Source organism: Neodiprion lecontei, chromosome 4, assembly GCF_021901455.1.
Source record: "Neodiprion lecontei isolate iyNeoLeco1 chromosome 4, iyNeoLeco1.1, whole genome shotgun sequence".
Classification (NCBI taxonomy): Eukaryota; Metazoa; Arthropoda; class Insecta; order Hymenoptera; family Diprionidae; genus Neodiprion; species Neodiprion lecontei.
This window is the reverse complement of record NC_060263.1, coordinates 38,092,775-38,111,947: the sequence shown is the minus strand read 5'-3', so window position 1 is coordinate 38,111,947 and position 19,173 is coordinate 38,092,775. Positions and strand designations below refer to the sequence as shown.

Genomic DNA, 19,173 nt, shown 5'->3' with positions numbered 1-19,173 from the left:
ACAATTAACCAAAAACTTGGCAGATTTCTCATTATGTAAGCTCAGCAATTTTTTTTTTTAATGTTCAATCTATTTCGAAATAGTATTGACAATGAGAAACATATCTCTACTCGCCTGAGATCATCATGACGGTGAACATGATTTCCACAATAATTCAAAACTAACTATTAAAAATCTACATAAAATTGACAACATTTTATCTGCAAAGATCAGGAGAAGCAAGTCCAACAACATCCGCTGAAGAGTATTACATATATTGAGTTCAATAAAAGGTTAATTTGTCTTAATTGCTGTACAGAACAAGAGTTCAAAGGGCTAGAAGATTTGAAGTAATTTGCACCATTAAGAAGAGTATAGATGCTTCTTAGGAAAATATTTGTACTGCATGAAATATGTTCTTTTAGCTGTTCACGCAACTATTCATGTATTTATAGCTACTGTGATAATCGAATAAACGTAAGTGTACAATGCCCTCCTCATATGTGATTAAAAATATCAATCGTCCCCTCGACCTGAACATATCTGGTAACGTTAATCACATAATTAGAAGACGGTTTGATTATTTCATACAAGACACAGTTAACTGTGAAGTAATAGCAATACATGCGACATACATCATGGAACTTATTCATCAGCTGATAAGAATTACGATTTATCAAAAGTTAAAAGCCATTCATTCATCAGTAACGCATCTCAAAAATGGTGAGCTAAGCCTTGAAACATGATTAGATATGAAGAATTTCTCCTTTTTTCATTCTACTGATATCAAAGTAAATTGATATGTGTTTCACGCGAGTTATAAGTCAAGGCCAACAGTTGGAATTTATAAAGCAGGTAACAACTTACAGTTTGCTGGTAGTTTTTTTTTTTGCAAAATATGTCCATTTCTAGTCTATTCTAATACGTTGTAATATCACTTAGGTGATGGACAAATTTTTGTTAGTCGAAGATCAGTGATGGACAAGTAGGTTCTGATATATCAAATGAAGTAATTATTATTCAAACTGATATTTATTGGAAGTGTTTTTATTTCAGAGAAAGTATATCATCCATTCTTTGTTTTATAACTGGTTTGCTCGATTCAGTAAACTTCATTGAAGTTTACAATAATTAATAACACATTTAATATAATTTCGAATCTATTAGATGTCTATTCTGCAAGTTTCTAAAGCTCTTGGCTTTAAAGAGTCACAGAAGCATAGACATCTCCAAGACAAGTTTGAAATAAAATGTATGTAAAAGTAAAAACTATATATTCTATACTACATGAGTTTGTCAATCACAGCATAAGTCATTCGACAGTAAATAGAGCAATACATGATTTCCATAACACTCGATACGCTGAGTATCGACGGAAATGCAGGATTTATGAATCTTGATCAGTAAATCGAACTAATTTGGTAAGGTGTAAAACTTGATGCTGTTTGTGAAAACTCATGTGAGAATCATTACCCGAAAGGTGTAAGTAAAAAAAACTTACGGTTTATTTGGCGCGCTTCTCGGCCGCTTCGGCGTTGCATATTTGAAGAATAAAAATCCTATTACAATTAGAATAACCAACACTGCTGTGGCTGTGCCCAGCCACAAAATAGAATGTGGCTTAATTTTATCCAGACCAACCTCTTGCAAAGTTACAAGGCCATCGGGCGTTTCACAAGTCGCTTGGAAGATGATATCTTGACGTAGAACTTGCTTCGCTTTGCAAGGTCCGTGAACTTCGGGAAGTAGTATCGACAGAACCCATTCCATGGGACTCCACTGTCTATACCACCACGGGAAATTTTCTAAATGTAAAGTTACACCTCCAGCTAAAGTCAATTCACCAATAACTAATCCCGAACAAAAGGCTGCCAAGCCAGGCCATTTACAAATATGAGCGAATAAGACACAAATTAAATGCTGGAACATCAAATACAGCAAGCCAATCGCCAGGTAATTCCACAGTGTTGATAAGTTTTCTTCCGGAGTTAAATGTAAGCCTGACATTGCAAATGCCGGTGCTAAATATATCAGAAAAATGACACACCATGTTGGTATACTGCACAGCAGCTGCAACAAAAAGAATCCCTTGTGAAAACACCTGCTAATCCCGTTTAGTAAAGTGAGCAGTCAAATGAAAACCGGACATACTCAGCTTCCAGTTGAAAAAACAAAATGAAGAATAGATATTTGTACACGGGTATATAAACGAAAAGTCCTTACCTCTACAAAAATGTAGACAAATCTTGCGTACAGTCCATCTCTGATGTCTCTTTCTACGCTTAGTCTGGCCTTAGAAACATCAATGATAGCTATGAGATTGAGTGGCCAACACAGTATTCCAAAACTAGCGTAATGCAGTCCAATTCTGTCTCGTAAATATAAATTAGTATCACCAGATACATCCCAAAACACTGCACCCTGGATTATACTAAGGGAAGCAGCAAACAGAATTTTTTGCAAGATTCGAGCCAACGCTCCAGGTTGGCTGTATATCAAGGTCTTCAGTAACAGAACGTAGATTTGTACAAGTAAATTTGCACTTGATATTGAAGGAGGCAACGGTCCAGGAGGTCCGGGATCGCTTATGCCTGGTAATCTCACTCTTGCCAGTTCTGCCAGGTGATCTATTCTTTGCGATGATTCCAGCATTGCTTCCGCTGACAAGTCGTCCAATGTGACCAAGTCAACTTTATGAAAAAATGTTTCGATTTAGCTTTATGATCCGTAACTACAGCGTGAGTAGGTAAATGAAGTTTTATACTTCGACGATGCATCTCGGTCTTCGATGTTACTTACGATAATAGTCTGAAGGATTCTTGAACGGAGGGCAAGGAAATTCGGCGAGGGCAAAATAGGGCAGCATGTCTCTTCTAGGGCCGGTGTACATGATCCTACCCCCAGAAGTAAGTGCAACCCTTGATACCATAGTTAATATTTCGTACGTCGGTGGATGTAGGGTTAAAATGACGAGTCTTTGTCCTCGGCTAGCCCACTGCCTCAAGTATTCGACCAGAAAAAATGCATCGAAAATATCCAGACCATGCGTTGGTCTGTCCAAGGCAAGAATATGGGAATTTTGAAGCAATCGACACGCCAAGGCAAGCCTTCGGACCTCTGATGTCGTCAAAGTATTCACAAGACAGTGTTTTGTTGCTTCCAAGCCAAGCTCTTGGAGTATTGCATCTGATTCCATAGACGATGATCCCGATCCTCCTCTGAGTCTCAAATAAAAGCTGAGTGTTTGCTCCGCCGTAAGACCCGGACTGAGGGTACTCTCCGCAGATAGATAAGCGACACGAGACCTTTAAGATGAAGAAAACAAAGTTCCTACCTATGTGGTACACTTATCGCTGAGAAATGATTTTTATCGTAAGCAAAAATAATACCTCAGCAAAGAAGCAGACATGGACCTTCCATTCATCAAAATATCTCCACGTTTAATTCTCCTACGACCAGAAATAGTTTCCATAATGAGGGTTCCCTCCCTTTCTGTTGTGGCCATCACAGCCATCACTTCGTTAGCCCCCACCTCCAAAGATATGCCCCTCAACAAAGGTAATCCATTGGATCCAGAAGCCTCGACACCTCGAAATTGTAAGTGTGGATGCTGCATGGGTATCGCACTAGGTCTCATTTGCATTGGTAAATTTTCAAAGGCTATAGCACCGTGGTGGCTGTATCCAGGCTCGGTTGGCGCCATGCTGTGCCTTCGGCTTGGTCTATAAGTGTTCAATAGATTAGCCTCGCTGGCACTTCTGAGCCTCGCACTCTCTCTGACATTGAGTTGAGAGCTAGCCTGATCTCTGGGCACCGCGTGAACTTGTCTAAAATCTGGATCGCTCCTGGCTGATCGCATCGCACTCGCATGGGCCCCACTTCCATGGAGAGGCACTCTGCGACCCTCTTCGCTGGAATCATAGCCACTGGAGCCGTCGCGGATTCTGGAGGGTGGCAGTACCCTTGGCAATCCGAATTTCAAATACGTGAATGAGTTGTTGGCCAACGGACTCTTGGGCCCATATCGTGGATGCCTCAGTATGCTTTGGACCGTCGAATCTCTCAGTTGAAAATTCCCGTATGGTAACGGTGATTTCTCGGCTGAACCCAACGCAGAGTCAGTGAAGTCAGAATTGAGGTTTTGACTGTAAAATGAATTGATTCCAGGTCGGTAGAATTAGCAAATGAGTAATATTACCATAATCGAGGATAATGCATGAAATACTACTTAGTATTTCGGTTAAATCGTATAAACATGTCTGTGAATCATAACACGAGTAGAATTTATTAGAGAAATCGTTTTATGGAATTGATACACCGCTATTTAGAAATATGTCAAGTTCCGGAGGTTCAATGACGGTTTTCAAAATTTCTCTGACCCACCTTATCACTTTTGACTTTGACAAAATCTGAAGTTTTAACATTAATGAGAACGTTTCAATAGTTTTAGGCGAAATTTAAATTTACCGGTAAATGGACCAAGCATGAAGATCTTCGCTTGCTGGTGGTTCCAGACCCCGGGTGTCCAATGCTCCAGGAACGGAATATCTCCTTTCCAATTCCCAAGCCTCAGAGCCCATTTTAATGTTACCTAGAAACAGAAATGACAATTTATATATCAGTGAAACCTGATGATATAATCAGTAATATATCGATATAAACAGGTCTAATAGGGTGCAGAGGTCAAAATTCAGATTGACCGCGACATCGAATATTGTGTCATTAGTTCGAATTGAAATTTAAAAATAGGAAGCAATTAGGGAATATCATATTCAGAAGTGTCGAAGATCCGGAAAGGACGAAGATTAACTATTAGAAATTTTGATTACTCTGAGTATCGACCAGTAGGAATGTTGACGTACGACGTAACGGTTGATCTGAATTTTGACAACTCGGAATTTTTACCCGTACCCCGAGGTATACACACTGAGATCTGCACACTGTCCTAAAATAATGTAGGATACCGTCGAGTGTATGTGCCTACATACATACATTAACTGATCTTTCCGCGCCGAAGGTAGAAAACGTCGAAGTAAAAAACGGGACTTTGAAATATAATTACTGCCGTAGAAGAACGTAGATTTGAAATCTAACTGACTCGGCGAACAGCGTAAAATATGTACGGATGAAACATATTGCGATTTGGCAGGCGAAAGAGATGGAGAAGGAAGAGCTATATACGTAGAACTCAGCAGGGAAACAGGTAGAAAGATAATGAGTATGATGTTAATAACGTTGCTTCGCACCTTTAGGAATGTCTGAAATTTAGTAAACTATGAAAAAGAAAACATATTCTTATTTTGAAAAACCGACTCCTTGAAAATTATTCTAAAAAACTATCGTTTATGATGAAAAACAAAGTCCTTAAAAATTCGAGCTCGATCGGATAAGATGAAGAGGTCTCGCTTTCGAGTTTCTGTTTTTTCATTGGAATAACACGTAGAAAAATGCTTACTTTAAGTTATCGGCGATTTCGCGTGACAATACAGAAGAAAATGAAAAGTATCAAGAGATCTTTTTGCGGAGGCAACAATATTTAGTACAAAAAAGGTATCCAGATATTTTATTCAATTTTGCATATTTTGAGAATTATTGTGACTTGAAACTGTAAAAATTGAATAATCAAAAATAATCGCAATAAATTCAGAAAAAATAAAATCTTTTATTATTTTTGTATTTGCGGTATATAATGAATAGATGCTCGTAAGTTTACACAGATTCTGCGAGAAAAACATGGCTGCAGCGCCGATCGCAGTATTTGGCTTCTCAGCACAGACATCAGATGACAATATATAACGGTATTCATGATTCCTCTCGTAAAAGTGAAAGAACGGAACTCGACTTTATGTATCTACACGTATACCGATTCGTTCTTCGCAGTAATGATCTGACCGCAGATGGCTCATCGTTGGCTAATTTAAGGGAAGACGTCATCTTGAAGGACGTTCAAATGTGGGTAACACTCGATGCGGAATTCCCGCCGTCGAAGTGACAAATTAACTAACAAAACGTTCCGAGACTGGAATTCTTAATGTACTTGAAAGCAAGGAGACGAATTAAATTTCTATTGTAGAAGATATCTGGCCGAGAGTCAACAGCCGATATACATTATAATTAATTTTCGCGATTTGTGCAGTTAAAATGCGGTTGAAATGCGTTTCCACATATATTGTACATATATACATTCGGAAATTCGTCGGTTTATTTGTAGATAAAAGAAATTTCTGAAATGATCGACGCGACGATTTTCGCCGTTCGAAGTAGAACTGTAAGAATTCAATCTTTCTTATGCATGGTCACTGTGCCCCCGTTTTCCCCTCAACACACCAGTTTCGAAATAATTTCGAAATATTATGCAGCTCACGGTCGTTACTCGGCGATTTCTTATGCAGGATTTTATACTTTTGCCCAACTTTTGTAACCGGGTGTTTTTGCTCAATCAGTTCACTGCCAACTACTCATAGGTAATCTAAACACAATCGCAAATAATCATAATGGAACTTGAAGAATAAACGAATAAGGAAGATAAAAATGTCTTCGCAGTTATGTGATAATCGAAACAGCAAATTGAACATGAGAAATATTTATATACCTCTCGCGTTTCGAACGGATGCAATAACAGACAAATAGACGTTAAAGAAATAAAAAAAATATCTATCCGGTGGATATCTGTAGCAATGTTTGTACAGAGTATCTCGTACAAATCCTCTTCCACGTCGTTACCTACAGTACGTATAGCTTCAACGCATCCGCAGCTGTATTACAAACCCCCTAGCAATTGCTTGCCCGCATATGTTGTGTGTTTTGCTAAGATTTCCAGCTCATTACCTGTCGTTGCATCTGTTTTTGTTTTGCTACCTGCATACCTGCGTTATAGTGCGTTTACATACCCGCATATGTGAAGAGAATCCGTAGTATGTACCGCTAATCTGCTTCACCCGCGACAAAGATGAATATAATATAAACGAGCGGCTTTTGAGTGGCCATGAACGAGCCCTCGAACTTCCCGTTCTCACACTGCAGGTTCCAAGTTTATAGAGAAAAAAAGAATAATATCCAATTTGAATTTCGAACTAGAAATTCAGGGTCGTGATCACCGCTTTGGAAGCCCTCGGATATCCAGTTATATGGAAATATGACAACTTTTTTTATTTAGCGTCACTATAATGGACCCATCATTACAAATTTTGGAAGTCTGACCTTGGGTTCGTTACGAGTGACACAAAAAACCTCCGCCTACCAATTTCTACAAAATCGGAATATTTTGGATTTTTTTCCACCATATTGCATCGCCGTTTTGGATTTCGCAATCTGACTTCAGATTCGTGATCAGCCACCCAACAAACTGACGAATAGAAATTTTCATCAAAATTCAAATGTTTTTAATTCTTTTTCAGTTCATTGAATACGGCAAATTTAAATTTCGCAAATCTAACCTTAGGTTCGTGATTACCGATCCAAAAAACCTCACGGCACCAATTTTCATTTAAATCCATTCATCCATTCTAAAGATATCATAATTTTTATTTGATTTTTGGAATTTTGTTATTTGAATAATTGAAAAAGTACCAGAACGATCAAAGCCAAAATCTGGTCAATTCTAAATTTGGAAAGCCGCGTCGATTGAGACCAAAATCAATGAAATCCGGTAATTCGTTCTCGAAATATCGTCGGACAAAAAAATTATCACACGCGCTCACAGACGTTCATCTGAAAATGATCGAAGGTGATTCTCTAAACTTCAAAACGTGGTGATGTATGGAAAACTGGACTGTTCATTTTCGAGATGACTACAATAACTTCGTTTTTTCTCTGAAACGGGAATTTAAAAACGTGAAACACATTTGCATGGTGAATTATACATCGTAGCGTTATAAGCGACAAAATTTGGTCTCTTCTGAAAGAGCAGAGCTTCGCCTCGTCGATAATTCACCAATTTTTAACCATCGCGTATGTGTGTCACCCATTTTTTCAGGTAGATGCAATTTAGTACAACTTATAGTAAACGGGCAGGTTGAAGACCGGTTCTCGTATAGTAATAATTAGGCGTTCCACGGTTACACCACCGGTTTAATTATCGTACTCGCAACACGCGTGCAGTTATTATATTATTTTACGCTTATTAGCCCGGATCTTGTGTTTTCAGGTGACACATTCCGCAAGCATCCCGCGGCGTACCCATTGCGTATCCTACAAAGAGCCATCGCAGAGGGGGAGGAAACACCTTTTAAATTTCCACCCACACACCGAGGCCTAACGCTGTTGAAATACACGTTCTGGCACACCCATGCCACCAACTAGAGATGGACATCAGGTATGCAGACACTGGAACAGCTCCTCACGCCTAACCGAGGCCTTGAATTCACGATGAATCTATGCTGAATGAATCCGCCGCCAGTTCCGTTGTACTTACTTACACGGTACATAAGGGGCATTCCAGGTCAATTCGACAAGGGTCTGACCCTCACCCTCTCCAATCCGAGTCTTAATGACCGGAGGTGTTTCGTTAGCCTAAAATAACATCTCCAAATTTTTCTCAGATTTTTGACCAACCCCCCTGATGCCCCCCGACCCCTTAAGTGATGATATTTTCGAAAACGGTCAATGATGTTATTTTAGGCTAACGAAACACCTCCGGTCATTAAGACTCGGATTGGAGAGGGTGAGGGTCAGACCCTTGTCGAATTGACCTGGAATGCCCCATAAGTATTATACCTTTGCACATGTACACTCGTGGACAATGAATCTAAGCGGCTAATTTTTTTACACTAGACAGTTATGTTGGCAACACAGAGAAACCTACAGCGCCATAGTCGGCCGAGCTCGAAACAAACTCAATCTCAATAAACGTAACATAACCCATGACCGTCGAATCTAACCTTAAAATACCGCGGGGATGATAACTTGCTAGATTGACACCACTGAATAAGGTTAGTTTCGATGGCCATGTGTTATATTATGTTTATTGAGACCAAGTTTGTTCGCGTTTGGCCGACTGTGGCGTTGCAGGTTTCTCTGTGTTGCCAACATAACTGTCTAGTGTCAAGAATTAGCCGTCTCAAATTCATTGTCCCCAGGTGTACATGCATACCTATACATACATACATACACAGACACCTGTATGTCACTAACGGGACACTTTCCATTGTTGTAATATTTGACTAATTGCATATGTATAGGTACATACATACGTATCATACGTTCATACTGTTTATTTATGCAGACGTACGGAAGATCTCCGCATCACGTGTAATACGGCAAACCATGGAACGAAGGTGTGCAAATACCCAGGTATTATAATCCTGCCAAAGAGATGTCGGGTATGCTTGCATCCGTTGTGGAGGGATGTGCCGCATGTGAATATGACCGTACATAAAAATATCGATATACCTGTACCTACATTTAGATATGTACGAGTTTTATTATTTGACACATTGCTTTCTTACTCCGGGATAAAGATTGTTACACTGTTCACCGTGCAGAGGGATTTCTCTCGTAGTCTAAGAGAGAAAAACTTTGCCATGCGTATGCGGTTCTCACTGCACCGGCAGATTTATAATATTATAGGTCCCAGTCCCACGCGCTATATTAGGTTTTTATTTACGGATCCGGATGTATGTGCCTATTACAGTTACTGCCGAGCCGGGGCTTCGTGTATATTTTTTCTAAAACCGGCTTTAATTACCCTGGGTATAAATTTTTTTTATATGTACGTCAGGGATTTGGTATTTATTATTTATAGATTAATTATTATGGATAAATTGTACTCTCAGTTACTATTACACACACATCCCATCGTTATTTTCACCTGTGTCGAACAACGTATAACGAATGTTCCTACACGCGGATACTTATTTACACTGAATCAATGTTGATACAGCTAATTATTTTGAAACACCTTATTATTGCATAATTACAACGTAATCTTCAATGCGTGTGGAATGCTTGACGATAACTTTCAATTTGCACGTATATCGATGTAATATACATATATAAAATAGTCTGTGCTTCAAGTGCAGGTTTATAATGTTATACGTGCATTGTATATAACATATAAATGATCTTTTATCTGCAAACACGAGTGTGTACAAGTCAGATGAGAAATTAACGAAAGTTTTTGCCAATAGTTGCAGGATATAGTACAGTATGCCTGTGTAATAAGTTGATTAGCGGTTAAATTACCGATCAAATCCATTACTTATCCGTGGCCCTGGGTATATACAAATATATCCGGCTTTAGAAAAAAATGCAAAAAACGACAAATAAAAAATAGAATTTAAAAAATCACCTTCCACGATTACAGAAATGCGGATTTGGCGGGACATATTGGCCTCTTAAACTATCAACACATATTCGGTTATGGCCATAGGTTATACCTGGAACTACATGATATTTTATATACAGAAAGAAAGCTGTTATACCTGTCGTTTTAATCGACGGATCCGCTATTTAGCGAACATTTATTAGTGTAATTTATATATCGAGCGCATGGCGTATATATAATAAATGTGGAACACTATAATATGAGTGAGGGATATATTTTAGTCTGTAACGACAAAATTGAGCGGAATCGTTAAAACTGACCTCGACTATCCGATAACACTTGGCGTATAGAGAAGGTAGGCATACAAGTTGGTAGGATAGTTATAACGTACACGACATCATGTGTGTGTACACATACGACTGAAGTTTGTCCTTCAATAATTATTACGTAGGTATACAGTTGGCGACATACCTTAGGGTACATTATGCGATTCACGTGGAGGTAAACTAGAAAAATTTATTGCTTCAACGCAACGTGCAATAAACTTCGGTACTGCGCGAAAAATAACAACGACATTTTTCCGTTGTTACTCACGTATTTGAGCATTTTTCTGATTATACCTGTTCACATATCATATTTCTGCCTAACAGAATAACAAAAATGAATGATATGCCGAGGAGTCTATCAATCATCAATCTAGAATTTGACGTAATTTGCGACCTAGGTGCTAAATAATTACGTGTATTAATTTATGAACGGATATTCAAGGTGCAGTACATCGCCCGGCGTGCAAGTAATAATGCATGTTGGGATTTGCCGCTTTTGCACGCAAGGCTCTTTGAAATTCCGATCTGTGTGAATGATTCACTGCAGCATGCGCGCGATGTTTATGGGCTGCAGGTATACACGTATACAGTATAGAGAAACGGGATCTTGAAATGACTCAACGAAGCTCTATCCGCATTTGTAATATACAGACGCATGTAAAATACAGCTTTATACACGTAAGGACAGGCATTTGACCAATCGTTATTATTGGAGCCAATACTGAAAGCAGCATTTAATCGGGTTTCTCCAACTTTTCCAAGGAAGTGTAATTAGGTGTAATTCAACGCGATGGTATTCAATATAATATTCATTTAAGAATATAGCCGGAAGACTTTTTTCATTCATGAGTTTTTCGATAACTTTTGATTTCCGATACTTATTAATATAGTTAGAATAAAACATTTTTCACTTCGTTCAATAAAATTGCACAAGTAGACAATTATTAATCGTAATATCTATATTACTCAAAGTTCATTCTTACGGTAAGTACACCACGCACGTGCAAAACAATAGATATCCTTGTTTATACACTAAATAGATGCGGTAACAGCATGTATAATACGTACACTTTTCGCAAAAGTCCCGTCGCAAAAGATTTCCGCAATTGTTTTACGAATGGGGTAATTATACGTGTACAAGCACATGTTTTACAAATTATGTTTTATATATACATTAAACGCGATGAGTCGAGCCATTCAAATTATACTATACAATACAAGCACACGTATATTCACGACAATTTAAGCGTCATGCGCGCGCTACAAAATTACGCTATACATTGTTAAGTTAGGAAAGTTCACCAATCCTTATCTTTGTTCTGAATGTAAAGAATGACTGTAATTGAAATGAGGATAACACATTGTGGTAAAAGCATAAAATAAATAAAAGGCAATGTGTGGATCCAGTATCAACGATATACAGGGTGACCAAAAATTTTTGGGAAAAAAATGTCATGTCATTTCCAGGTTTTCCAAGACCTAAAACCCAGTTTTCCCTGACATTTTCCCAGTTCTAGTAAGTTACTAAAACCCAAATCGTTCAGCTTATTAACTCTATATTCGATTCAAAAAATGATTTCTAATTCCCATGATAGAAAACTGATATTTTCAGTATTTTCCACTACCAGATTAAAAATTCCCTGACAATTCCAGGATTTCCAGGTATGTTGCCACCCTGGATATAGTAGTATGCGTATAGTAAAAGTGGGAATTCGTAATGAAACTACTCACCGCGTTGCAGGTAGGTATATGTACCTAGTATCTCCAGGATACTCCACCGACGGTAACCGGATTGTCAAGTAAGTATTCTGCGGTGGAAGAGATCCTTAGTTTTCTATCTGCGCGTCGAAGTCTCCAAGAATCTCAGCTGCTCTTTTGAAAGCGCCATTTCGTTGTCCGTGATATTTCGCGAGTGATTATTACGGTACCATTAATAATGCACACACCGGTCTCGCGGCTCGTTCGAGACTCCATGTAACACGGACTACGTGTAGGCACCGCGACGTTCCGGCACTTCAAATAAAGGAGCACATTCTTCATTCAAAAAGGAGCTGACTCCTCGTTCTATTCGTTTTAAAGGAAAAGCACGCAGTCGAGACGCGGCTTTGGCGAGGCTGGACGAAGCTAGGAATTTCTTGCCTCGCTGTCAGGAGAGCCGAGCGAGGCCGAGGGACTCGCTGCTGGTACTCCTGTATCTATCTACCTTTTCCCCGTCCTCCTCGTCCCGTCCCCACCTCTTTCTTATGCCACATCAAACGTCCCCACCGTTCTCATTCGCGAGCGAAGACGTTCACCTCACCGAGCATGGAGCAGCCTCCCACCAGTTATTTGTACCTGGTACCCATCGTTGTCGGTGACTCGGTTGGGGGCAGTTGATGGTAGTCGGTAGTCACTGGTAGTCGGTTGCAGCTATTAGCTAGTGCCTCATTCACCGCTGCTTGGAGCGTTCATTGACTCGGTGTTGTTAGTTTTTTTTTCGATGGCAGAAATCTGTTACTCATCGTTGTGGCGAAGAGTATAGTTGTCTTCTATTTTCATCTTCGCTGTTTCAGAGAGAGGATAACAAGACTTCCCAGCCAATCCTTCGCAGTGAATGATCCAACGTAATACCATCCGTGCATATAGGATGCGGCAGCATCCACAGTTGGGTAAAAAAAAAATTGGCGAATCTTTGTTGTGGTGCAGGATCGAATCGGACACATTTATACTTATTGTTAGCAAGTCTGACTTCGCTTGAGTGCAATCTTAATTGGATCTTGTCACAAGATTTAAGAACAATCAAATGACGTCAAGGTTTCTAATGATGACCGAGCAACTATGGTGAAATTTCACAAATTGTAGACCGCTTTAACAAGGGGTGAGCAGCTTTAGGGTGAAAATGATGGCGGACTGCATTTTGGACATAGCTAATATTTTTCATTCCACAACGGTCGATCATGAAGGAAACTGTTTTGCTCGCACTGAGGCCACGACAGTACTCAGAGATGTTTCTGCTCGAGTTCATGGCGGAGAAGTTCTGGCTGTTTTGGGATCCAAGGGTTCGGGGAAAAGAGCGCTGCTCGATGTGATTGGTAAATCACCACTGTAACTGCATTGAGTATTTTTGAGCAATCGCTTATTTTACTAAATCACTTTTTGTAGCCGGACGAGCTGGGGGTGAGACTAGAGGACGAATCTCGTTGAATGGGAGTTTACTCACACCTGAGTTATTTAGACGCCATGGTGGATATGTTGCGCACAGATGTCATCTTCTGCCAGGCTTGACAGTGCGCCAAAGTTTGCTGTACGCGACATGGCTGGCAGGGTTGAGCAACAGAGATGCCAGGGTTCGTCAGACCTTGGCAGACTTAGCTTTGTCTCAAGTTGCAAACAGATCTGTCAGTGATTTGACCAGGCCAGAATATCGGCGTTTAATGTTGGGCGTGCAGCTCGCCAAGGATCCTGGCTTACTCTTGTTGGACGAACCGACATGGGACACGGATCCTCTGAATACCTATTTAATTGTCTCCATGTTGTGGTCTTATGCGACCAGAAGGGGCTCTATAGTTGTCCTCACCATGGAAACTCCGAGGTCTGATGTATTACCCTTCGTCAGTCGAGTGGCGCTGCTCTGCTTGGGTGCTGTGGTCTATTCAGGGCCAACCAGAAGCATGCTAGATTATTTTGCTTACATTGGTTTTCCCTGTCCCGAATTAGAAAATCCTTTGATGTATTACTGTGAGTGATGTATATCTCGTTACCTCGTTCCATAATTACATTTTATTGTATATTATAATCAGCAACATGTTACGCATTTTAGTGTGTCTATCGACCGTAGATCGTCGTTCCAGAGATCGTTTCCTTGAGTCCAATCAGCAAATATCATTGCTGGTGGAAAAATTCAAAGTTGAAGGCGTTCTGTACATGAAGGAAGCTCCGCAAGGTGGAGTCAGCTTGAAAGACGCACCTTCGGGTGGACAGCACAAGGGCTTGGGTCGTGGCATAAAGCCAGGATGTTTCTCGACGCTCTTGGCTCTGTATTTGTAAGTTTCAAAACTTAGAGACTAGCTCGGATCTGGTTATGGCAAAAATTGTAAAAACTGACCAACCGTAACTTTCAAAAGATTTGCTCATTTTGAAAGGTTACTCTAATATGGAAAATTTCTAGGAGAGGAGTTGCAGCAACTTGCGCCTTCAACAGATGTGGCCTTGGACATTTAACTGCGAGGATTTTATTGCTACCATTTTGTATCGCTCTTTTGAGTATCCTTTACGCTTACTCAAGTCCAGTTCAGGCCAAAGTACTCTCTCAAACCGGAGGACTGATTTTTAACATGATTATTCTGTTTTACATTGCTGGTACAGCGGTGACGGCACTTCTCTGTAAGTGGTTCAAATAATTTTCTTCCACATTCCGCAATTATGTCATTGAAAAATGTTGCTGTGCACAGTTCCAGGTGTGAGAGCGAGGTATTACCAAGAGAGGAGAGAAGGACTGTATGGCGGTGCGATGTTCTTGAGTGCTTACGCTTTGTTAAGTCTGCCGCTGAGTTTTATCTCCACACTCGCAGCTGTTGGAATTTTGGTCCCGATTCTTGAGCTGGATGTATCCTCATGGGCTTACATTTCTGGTGTACTTTGGGCCAGTTACATTGCAGCGGAGCAAGTTATGATTGCGATATTAATGGTAGTCGGAAATCCTATGATGGGGGCGTTGGCTGTTGTTTATGCATTGTTAGTATCAGTTGTAATAGGTTCGGGCGGGGTTCGAAGTCTCAGAAACTTACCAGATTGGTTAGCAGCTGTTTCAACAGCCTTACCTTCTAGGTATGCATCTCTGGCACTGAATCACCGAGTACTTAACGTTTCTACTTTTTCAAACTTGCCATATAATGAAACTTTCCCTTGTCCTGGAGACCCAAACTTTTGTCGATATCCGGATGGTAAAACGTATTTGGTGGAACGTTTTACTCGGGAAGGTGAAAATATTTCGGAAGTATTGAACATGGATTTGAATTTACTTGTATCGCTAGCATTTGCCTTTGGTCTTGTGATACTAAACAGTGTTTTATACTTGTTGCCTTTGCCTGCTAGTATTAAAGCAAAATTTAGGGAATGACCATTTCATCACTATGTATACGCAGTATTCACGAAGTTCGATGGACTACCCTTAGATTTATTTCCATAATCTATTATTTTACAATTGATATATCTATATTTATTATACAATCATATATATATAGGTATCATAATTATTAGATATGTGAAATTAAAAAAAACCCAACCATATATCGCAAAATATACTATGTACACATTATATTTTAGGGCAGTTTTTGCAACTTATACAATCAAAGTACTTTTTCTAATTGTCGAAACAAATCTAGCACTATCACAAAATTGCAGTGCAAATTAACGGTTGGCAATTTCTTCGTAATAAAGAATGCAATTATTCAAGAAATAGATAGTGAATTCTGAGTTGTATTTTTATTTTTGTATATTTGACTCACCCCTATATATTTGCCCATCACAAAAATAAAGTATTACTGAAAATTACTAATGAATTCATAATGGTCTGTGATTCTCAATGAAAATTACTATTACAACTGCCAGCGATTATCTCTACAGTTATATTATTTTAGCGTAAAAAATCTTACCTGATATTACATCATATTGATATATTAACACTTTACATGTATGTTAAGCGTCATCATCGACCTCCACTTGACCCATTACTTTCAGATCGTCAGCAACATGAAACTCACATCCTGTAGAGCTAATAACCTCTGTGATATCGACGTTTGGCGCTAGTTCAATGAGTCTTAAACCTTCGCCTGGTATAACTTCAAACACGGCAAGGTCAGTGATGATAAGGTTGACGCATCCTTGACCTGGAACGTTCATTATTATTATCGTTATTATCGGGTGCTATTACCGATTGTAGAAATGATTGATTGTTGTCAATTTTACCTGTAACTGGTAGAGTACAGTTAGCCAATATTTTAGGGCGTCCATCACGTGACTTGTGTTCCATAGTTACTACAACTTTTGTATTAGATGCAGCAACAAGATCCATCGCTCCACCCATTCCCTTCACCATCGTTCCCGGAATCATCCAATTAGCCAAGTCTCCGTTTTGGGATACTTGCATTCCACCAAGGATTGTTAAATCGATGTGACCACTAAAAAACAATGAAGAATATAACTCATTGTCAGAGAAATGTCATAGCTCTCAAAAGTTTACAAAAATCCCACCATACTTTTATTGTTTATATGCGAACATTAAGACAAGTAGAAATCCTCGCACTTTTCAATAAATACGTACCCTCTAATCATGGCAAAACTTTCATCGCTTCCGAAATAAGAAGCGCCTGGCAAGACTGTGACGGTTTCTTTGCCAGCATTGATTAAATCCGCATCTACATCGTCTTCGCTAGGGAATGGGCCTAGTCCAAGAATCCCGTTTTCTGATTGGAGAGTGACCTTGATTCCTTTAGGAATATAGTTGCTAGCTAGCATAGGGATACCAATTCCCAAATTTGCTAGAGAATAAAAAGGAAATGATAGAATGAGTCCAAGATACAGAAGCTTAAGGGATTCGATTTATAATTTTACTTCATTCAACATACCATACATTCCATTTTTGAATTCAAGCGCCGCCCGTCTTATGATCCTTTCCCTGGCTTTACCAGCAGGAGTTACTTTCTTTGGTTTAGCAGCCTTCTTTGTTGTAATTTTCTATAAATTACAGATAATGGAAAATGACTATCAAAACTAAAGAAGTTATCTTTGTTCATGCAGACTTTTCACAGAGATTAAACTTAATAAATACTTTTTGAAAAAAATTTCTTGTCACTAATTTACTGCCGCATATGATAGAAGTTATAATAGGTATAAATATTTATGCTGACCTCAATCCGTTTCTCATACGAAGGACCTTTGATTATTCTGTTGACGTATATTCCAGGTACATGTATGTTGTCTGGGTCCAATTCCCCAACATCTAAAATTTCCTCCACTTCAGCTATTGTTACCTTCGCGGCTTTGCACATAACAGGATTGAAATTCCTGGCTGACTTTCTGAATATCAGGTTTCCCGCCTTGTCCGCCTTCCAGGCCTTCACCAGAGAAAAATCACCGGTGATTGCAGTTTCCAGAACATAATTCTGCCCGTTAAATTGACCATCTTGCTTCGGCTCTCCCGATATCTCAGCTCCACCGTTAGAATCATACTTGATAACTGCGCTTCCATCTTGCACCATGGTCCCGAAGCCGGTGGCTGTGTAGAAGGCAGGTATGCCAGCCCCACCGGCTCGAATTCGCTCAGCCAAAGTGCCCTATGAGTAAAATGCTACAGGTCGTATAAACTCAAATTTTTATTGCAATAATTCAGTGTCTGAGCTTTACGCTCAGTGTTTAGCTACCTGTGGTGTTAGTTCGACTTCCAGTTCTCCGGAGAGATACTGTTTCTCAAATTCTGCATTCTCTCCAACGTAGGAAGCGATGATACGTTTTATTCTATTCTGCTTCAGCAATAAGCCTAACCCAAAGTTATCTACACCAGCGTTATTTGAAACTACCGTCAGTTCGGTGGATCCCCTTTTGAGAAGCGCTGCGATGAGATTTTCAGGGATACCACAGAGGCCAAAGCCACCGACCAGCAGCTTGGCTCCATTTGGTATGTCGGAGATGACCTCCTCCGCTGATTTGAATATTTTCCCGTCTCCGACGGGGGGTTTCAGTGACTCAGATTCTTCACTCTTTGCGTCAGCTTCGGTGGAAAACCGCGCGATGCAAACCTAACGTAAATTAATAAAACTAGGTACATTTCGTGTAGCCTGAAAGGTAGTTTCATCAACGATTTAGAGGTTATACGATTTACATCATATTTTAACAATTTTTACTAACCCTCGTTAACTTTACTTGCTTACAACCAAATTTACATCGTCTTGTAAAAATTCCGACGATATTGCTAGTCAAAAATGCCATTATCTTCGACACGAGGTATGTTTATATACAGTGTGAGAATCTAGGTTAGATCAATCGTAACGGCGTTCGCACATCACCCGAATAACGAATACTGCCTAGAATTCGTGAATAATTATTAACTAAGCAACTATATACATGTATTATGGAACGGTAAGTATTCGGTGACCCTTGACTTTAATCAGTTTTTTTGTTTTACATTCTTAATTGCCAAGGAACAGACCCGCCTGATATCAAGGCTGCTCCAGCATTTCGTTTTGATTGGCTGCTGGTTGATCACTCCTCATCCTCCTTATCAACCATTATCTGCAATACGTTCCGTATCGCTTGAAAGCTGTTTTCATGTTATGCAAATTATATTGCGTAAATTTATAAAAGTGATGAATAAAAATCTTATTTCGATCCTTCGCGAATAGTTGCTGAATTTTTATGAAATTCGTTCTGCGAAACTTTTTTTTCATTTGTTAGAAGATGACCCTAAAAAAATGTTAAAATAATATTAATAATAATATTCCATAAAAATTATGTTATGCTTCAGTTTCATTTTCGAGTAATCTACTCTATTATTTGGTATTGACACCGGAAAGTTAATTCCAAAGAAGCACATATCCCCACACTCAAGACCCGTTAATTCATTACAAT

General features: G+C 39.4%; 3 protein-coding genes across 3 annotated transcripts; 1 reads left to right on the top strand and 2 right to left on the bottom strand.

The window, feature by feature from the left end:
• Nucleotides 1-1,010: 1,010 nt before the first annotated feature.
• Nucleotides 1,011-12,735, bottom strand: LOC107225657 (ATP-binding cassette sub-family G member 8). The gene is made up of 6 exons (XM_015666195.2): nt 12,301-12,735; nt 4,447-4,570; nt 3,369-4,124; nt 2,779-3,284; nt 2,203-2,669; nt 1,011-2,049 (listed from the first exon to the last, which is right to left on the bottom strand). Exons 2-6 carry the CDS (start codon nt 4,557-4,559, stop codon nt 1,477-1,479), a joined length of 2,415 nt encoding a protein of 804 aa, XP_015521681.1. The 5' UTR covers nt 4,560-4,570; nt 12,301-12,735; the 3' UTR covers nt 1,011-1,476.
• A 148-nt stretch (nt 12,736-12,883) lies between these two features.
• Nucleotides 12,884-16,073, top strand: LOC107225658 (ATP-binding cassette sub-family G member 5). Its single transcript, XM_015666197.2, has 6 exons — nt 12,884-13,032; nt 13,122-13,640; nt 13,711-14,286; nt 14,369-14,591; nt 14,717-14,931; nt 15,000-16,073. The coding sequence occupies exons 2-6, from the start codon at nt 13,448-13,450 to the stop codon at nt 15,665-15,667; spliced, it is 1,875 nt and encodes a 624-aa protein (XP_015521683.1). The 5' UTR covers nt 12,884-13,032; nt 13,122-13,447; the 3' UTR covers nt 15,668-16,073.
• LOC107225677 (succinyl-CoA:3-ketoacid coenzyme A transferase 1, mitochondrial) lies at nt 15,695-18,769 on the bottom strand. The gene is made up of 7 exons (XM_015666217.2): nt 18,454-18,769; nt 17,970-18,344; nt 17,457-17,882; nt 17,175-17,283; nt 16,871-17,087; nt 16,516-16,727; nt 15,695-16,436 (listed from the first exon to the last, which is right to left on the bottom strand). Exons 1-7 carry the CDS (start codon nt 18,532-18,534, stop codon nt 16,246-16,248), a joined length of 1,611 nt encoding a protein of 536 aa, XP_015521703.1. The 5' UTR covers nt 18,535-18,769; the 3' UTR covers nt 15,695-16,245.
• Nucleotides 18,770-19,173: the final 404 nt, after the last annotated feature.

Bases quoted from the DNA above. Each gene is read 5' to 3' on its own strand.
- LOC107225657 (XM_015666195.2), bottom strand. From the start codon at position 4,559: ATGGGCTCTGAGGCTTGGGAATTGGAAAGGAGATATTCCGTTCCTGGA. The intron at 3,285-3,368 runs GTATTATTTTTG...TTCATCTTAAAG, and splicing joins ATGTCTGCTTCTTTGCTGAG to GTCTCGTGTCGCTTATCTAT. The intron at 2,670-2,778 runs GTAAGTAACATC...TTTTTCATAAAG, and splicing joins GAATCCTTCAGACTATTATC to TTGACTTGGTCACATTGGAC.
- LOC107225658 (XM_015666197.2), top strand. From the start codon at position 13,448: ATGATGGCGGACTGCATTTTGGACATAGCTAATATTTTTCATTCCACA. The intron at 13,641-13,710 runs GTAAATCACCAC...CACTTTTTGTAG, and splicing joins AGCGCTGCTCGATGTGATTG to CCGGACGAGCTGGGGGTGAG. The intron at 14,932-14,999 runs GTAAGTGGTTCA...TGCTGTGCACAG, and splicing joins AGCGGTGACGGCACTTCTCT to TTCCAGGTGTGAGAGCGAGG.
- LOC107225677 (XM_015666217.2), bottom strand. From the start codon at position 18,534: ATGGCATTTTTGACTAGCAATATCGTCGGAATTTTTACAAGACGATGT. The intron at 18,345-18,453 runs GTTAGTAAAAAT...AATTTACGTTAG, and splicing joins AGCAAGTAAAGTTAACGAGG to GTTTGCATCGCGCGGTTTTC. The intron at 17,883-17,969 runs GTAGCTAAACAC...TTTTACTCATAG, and splicing joins AAGTCGAACTAACACCACAG to GGCACTTTGGCTGAGCGAAT.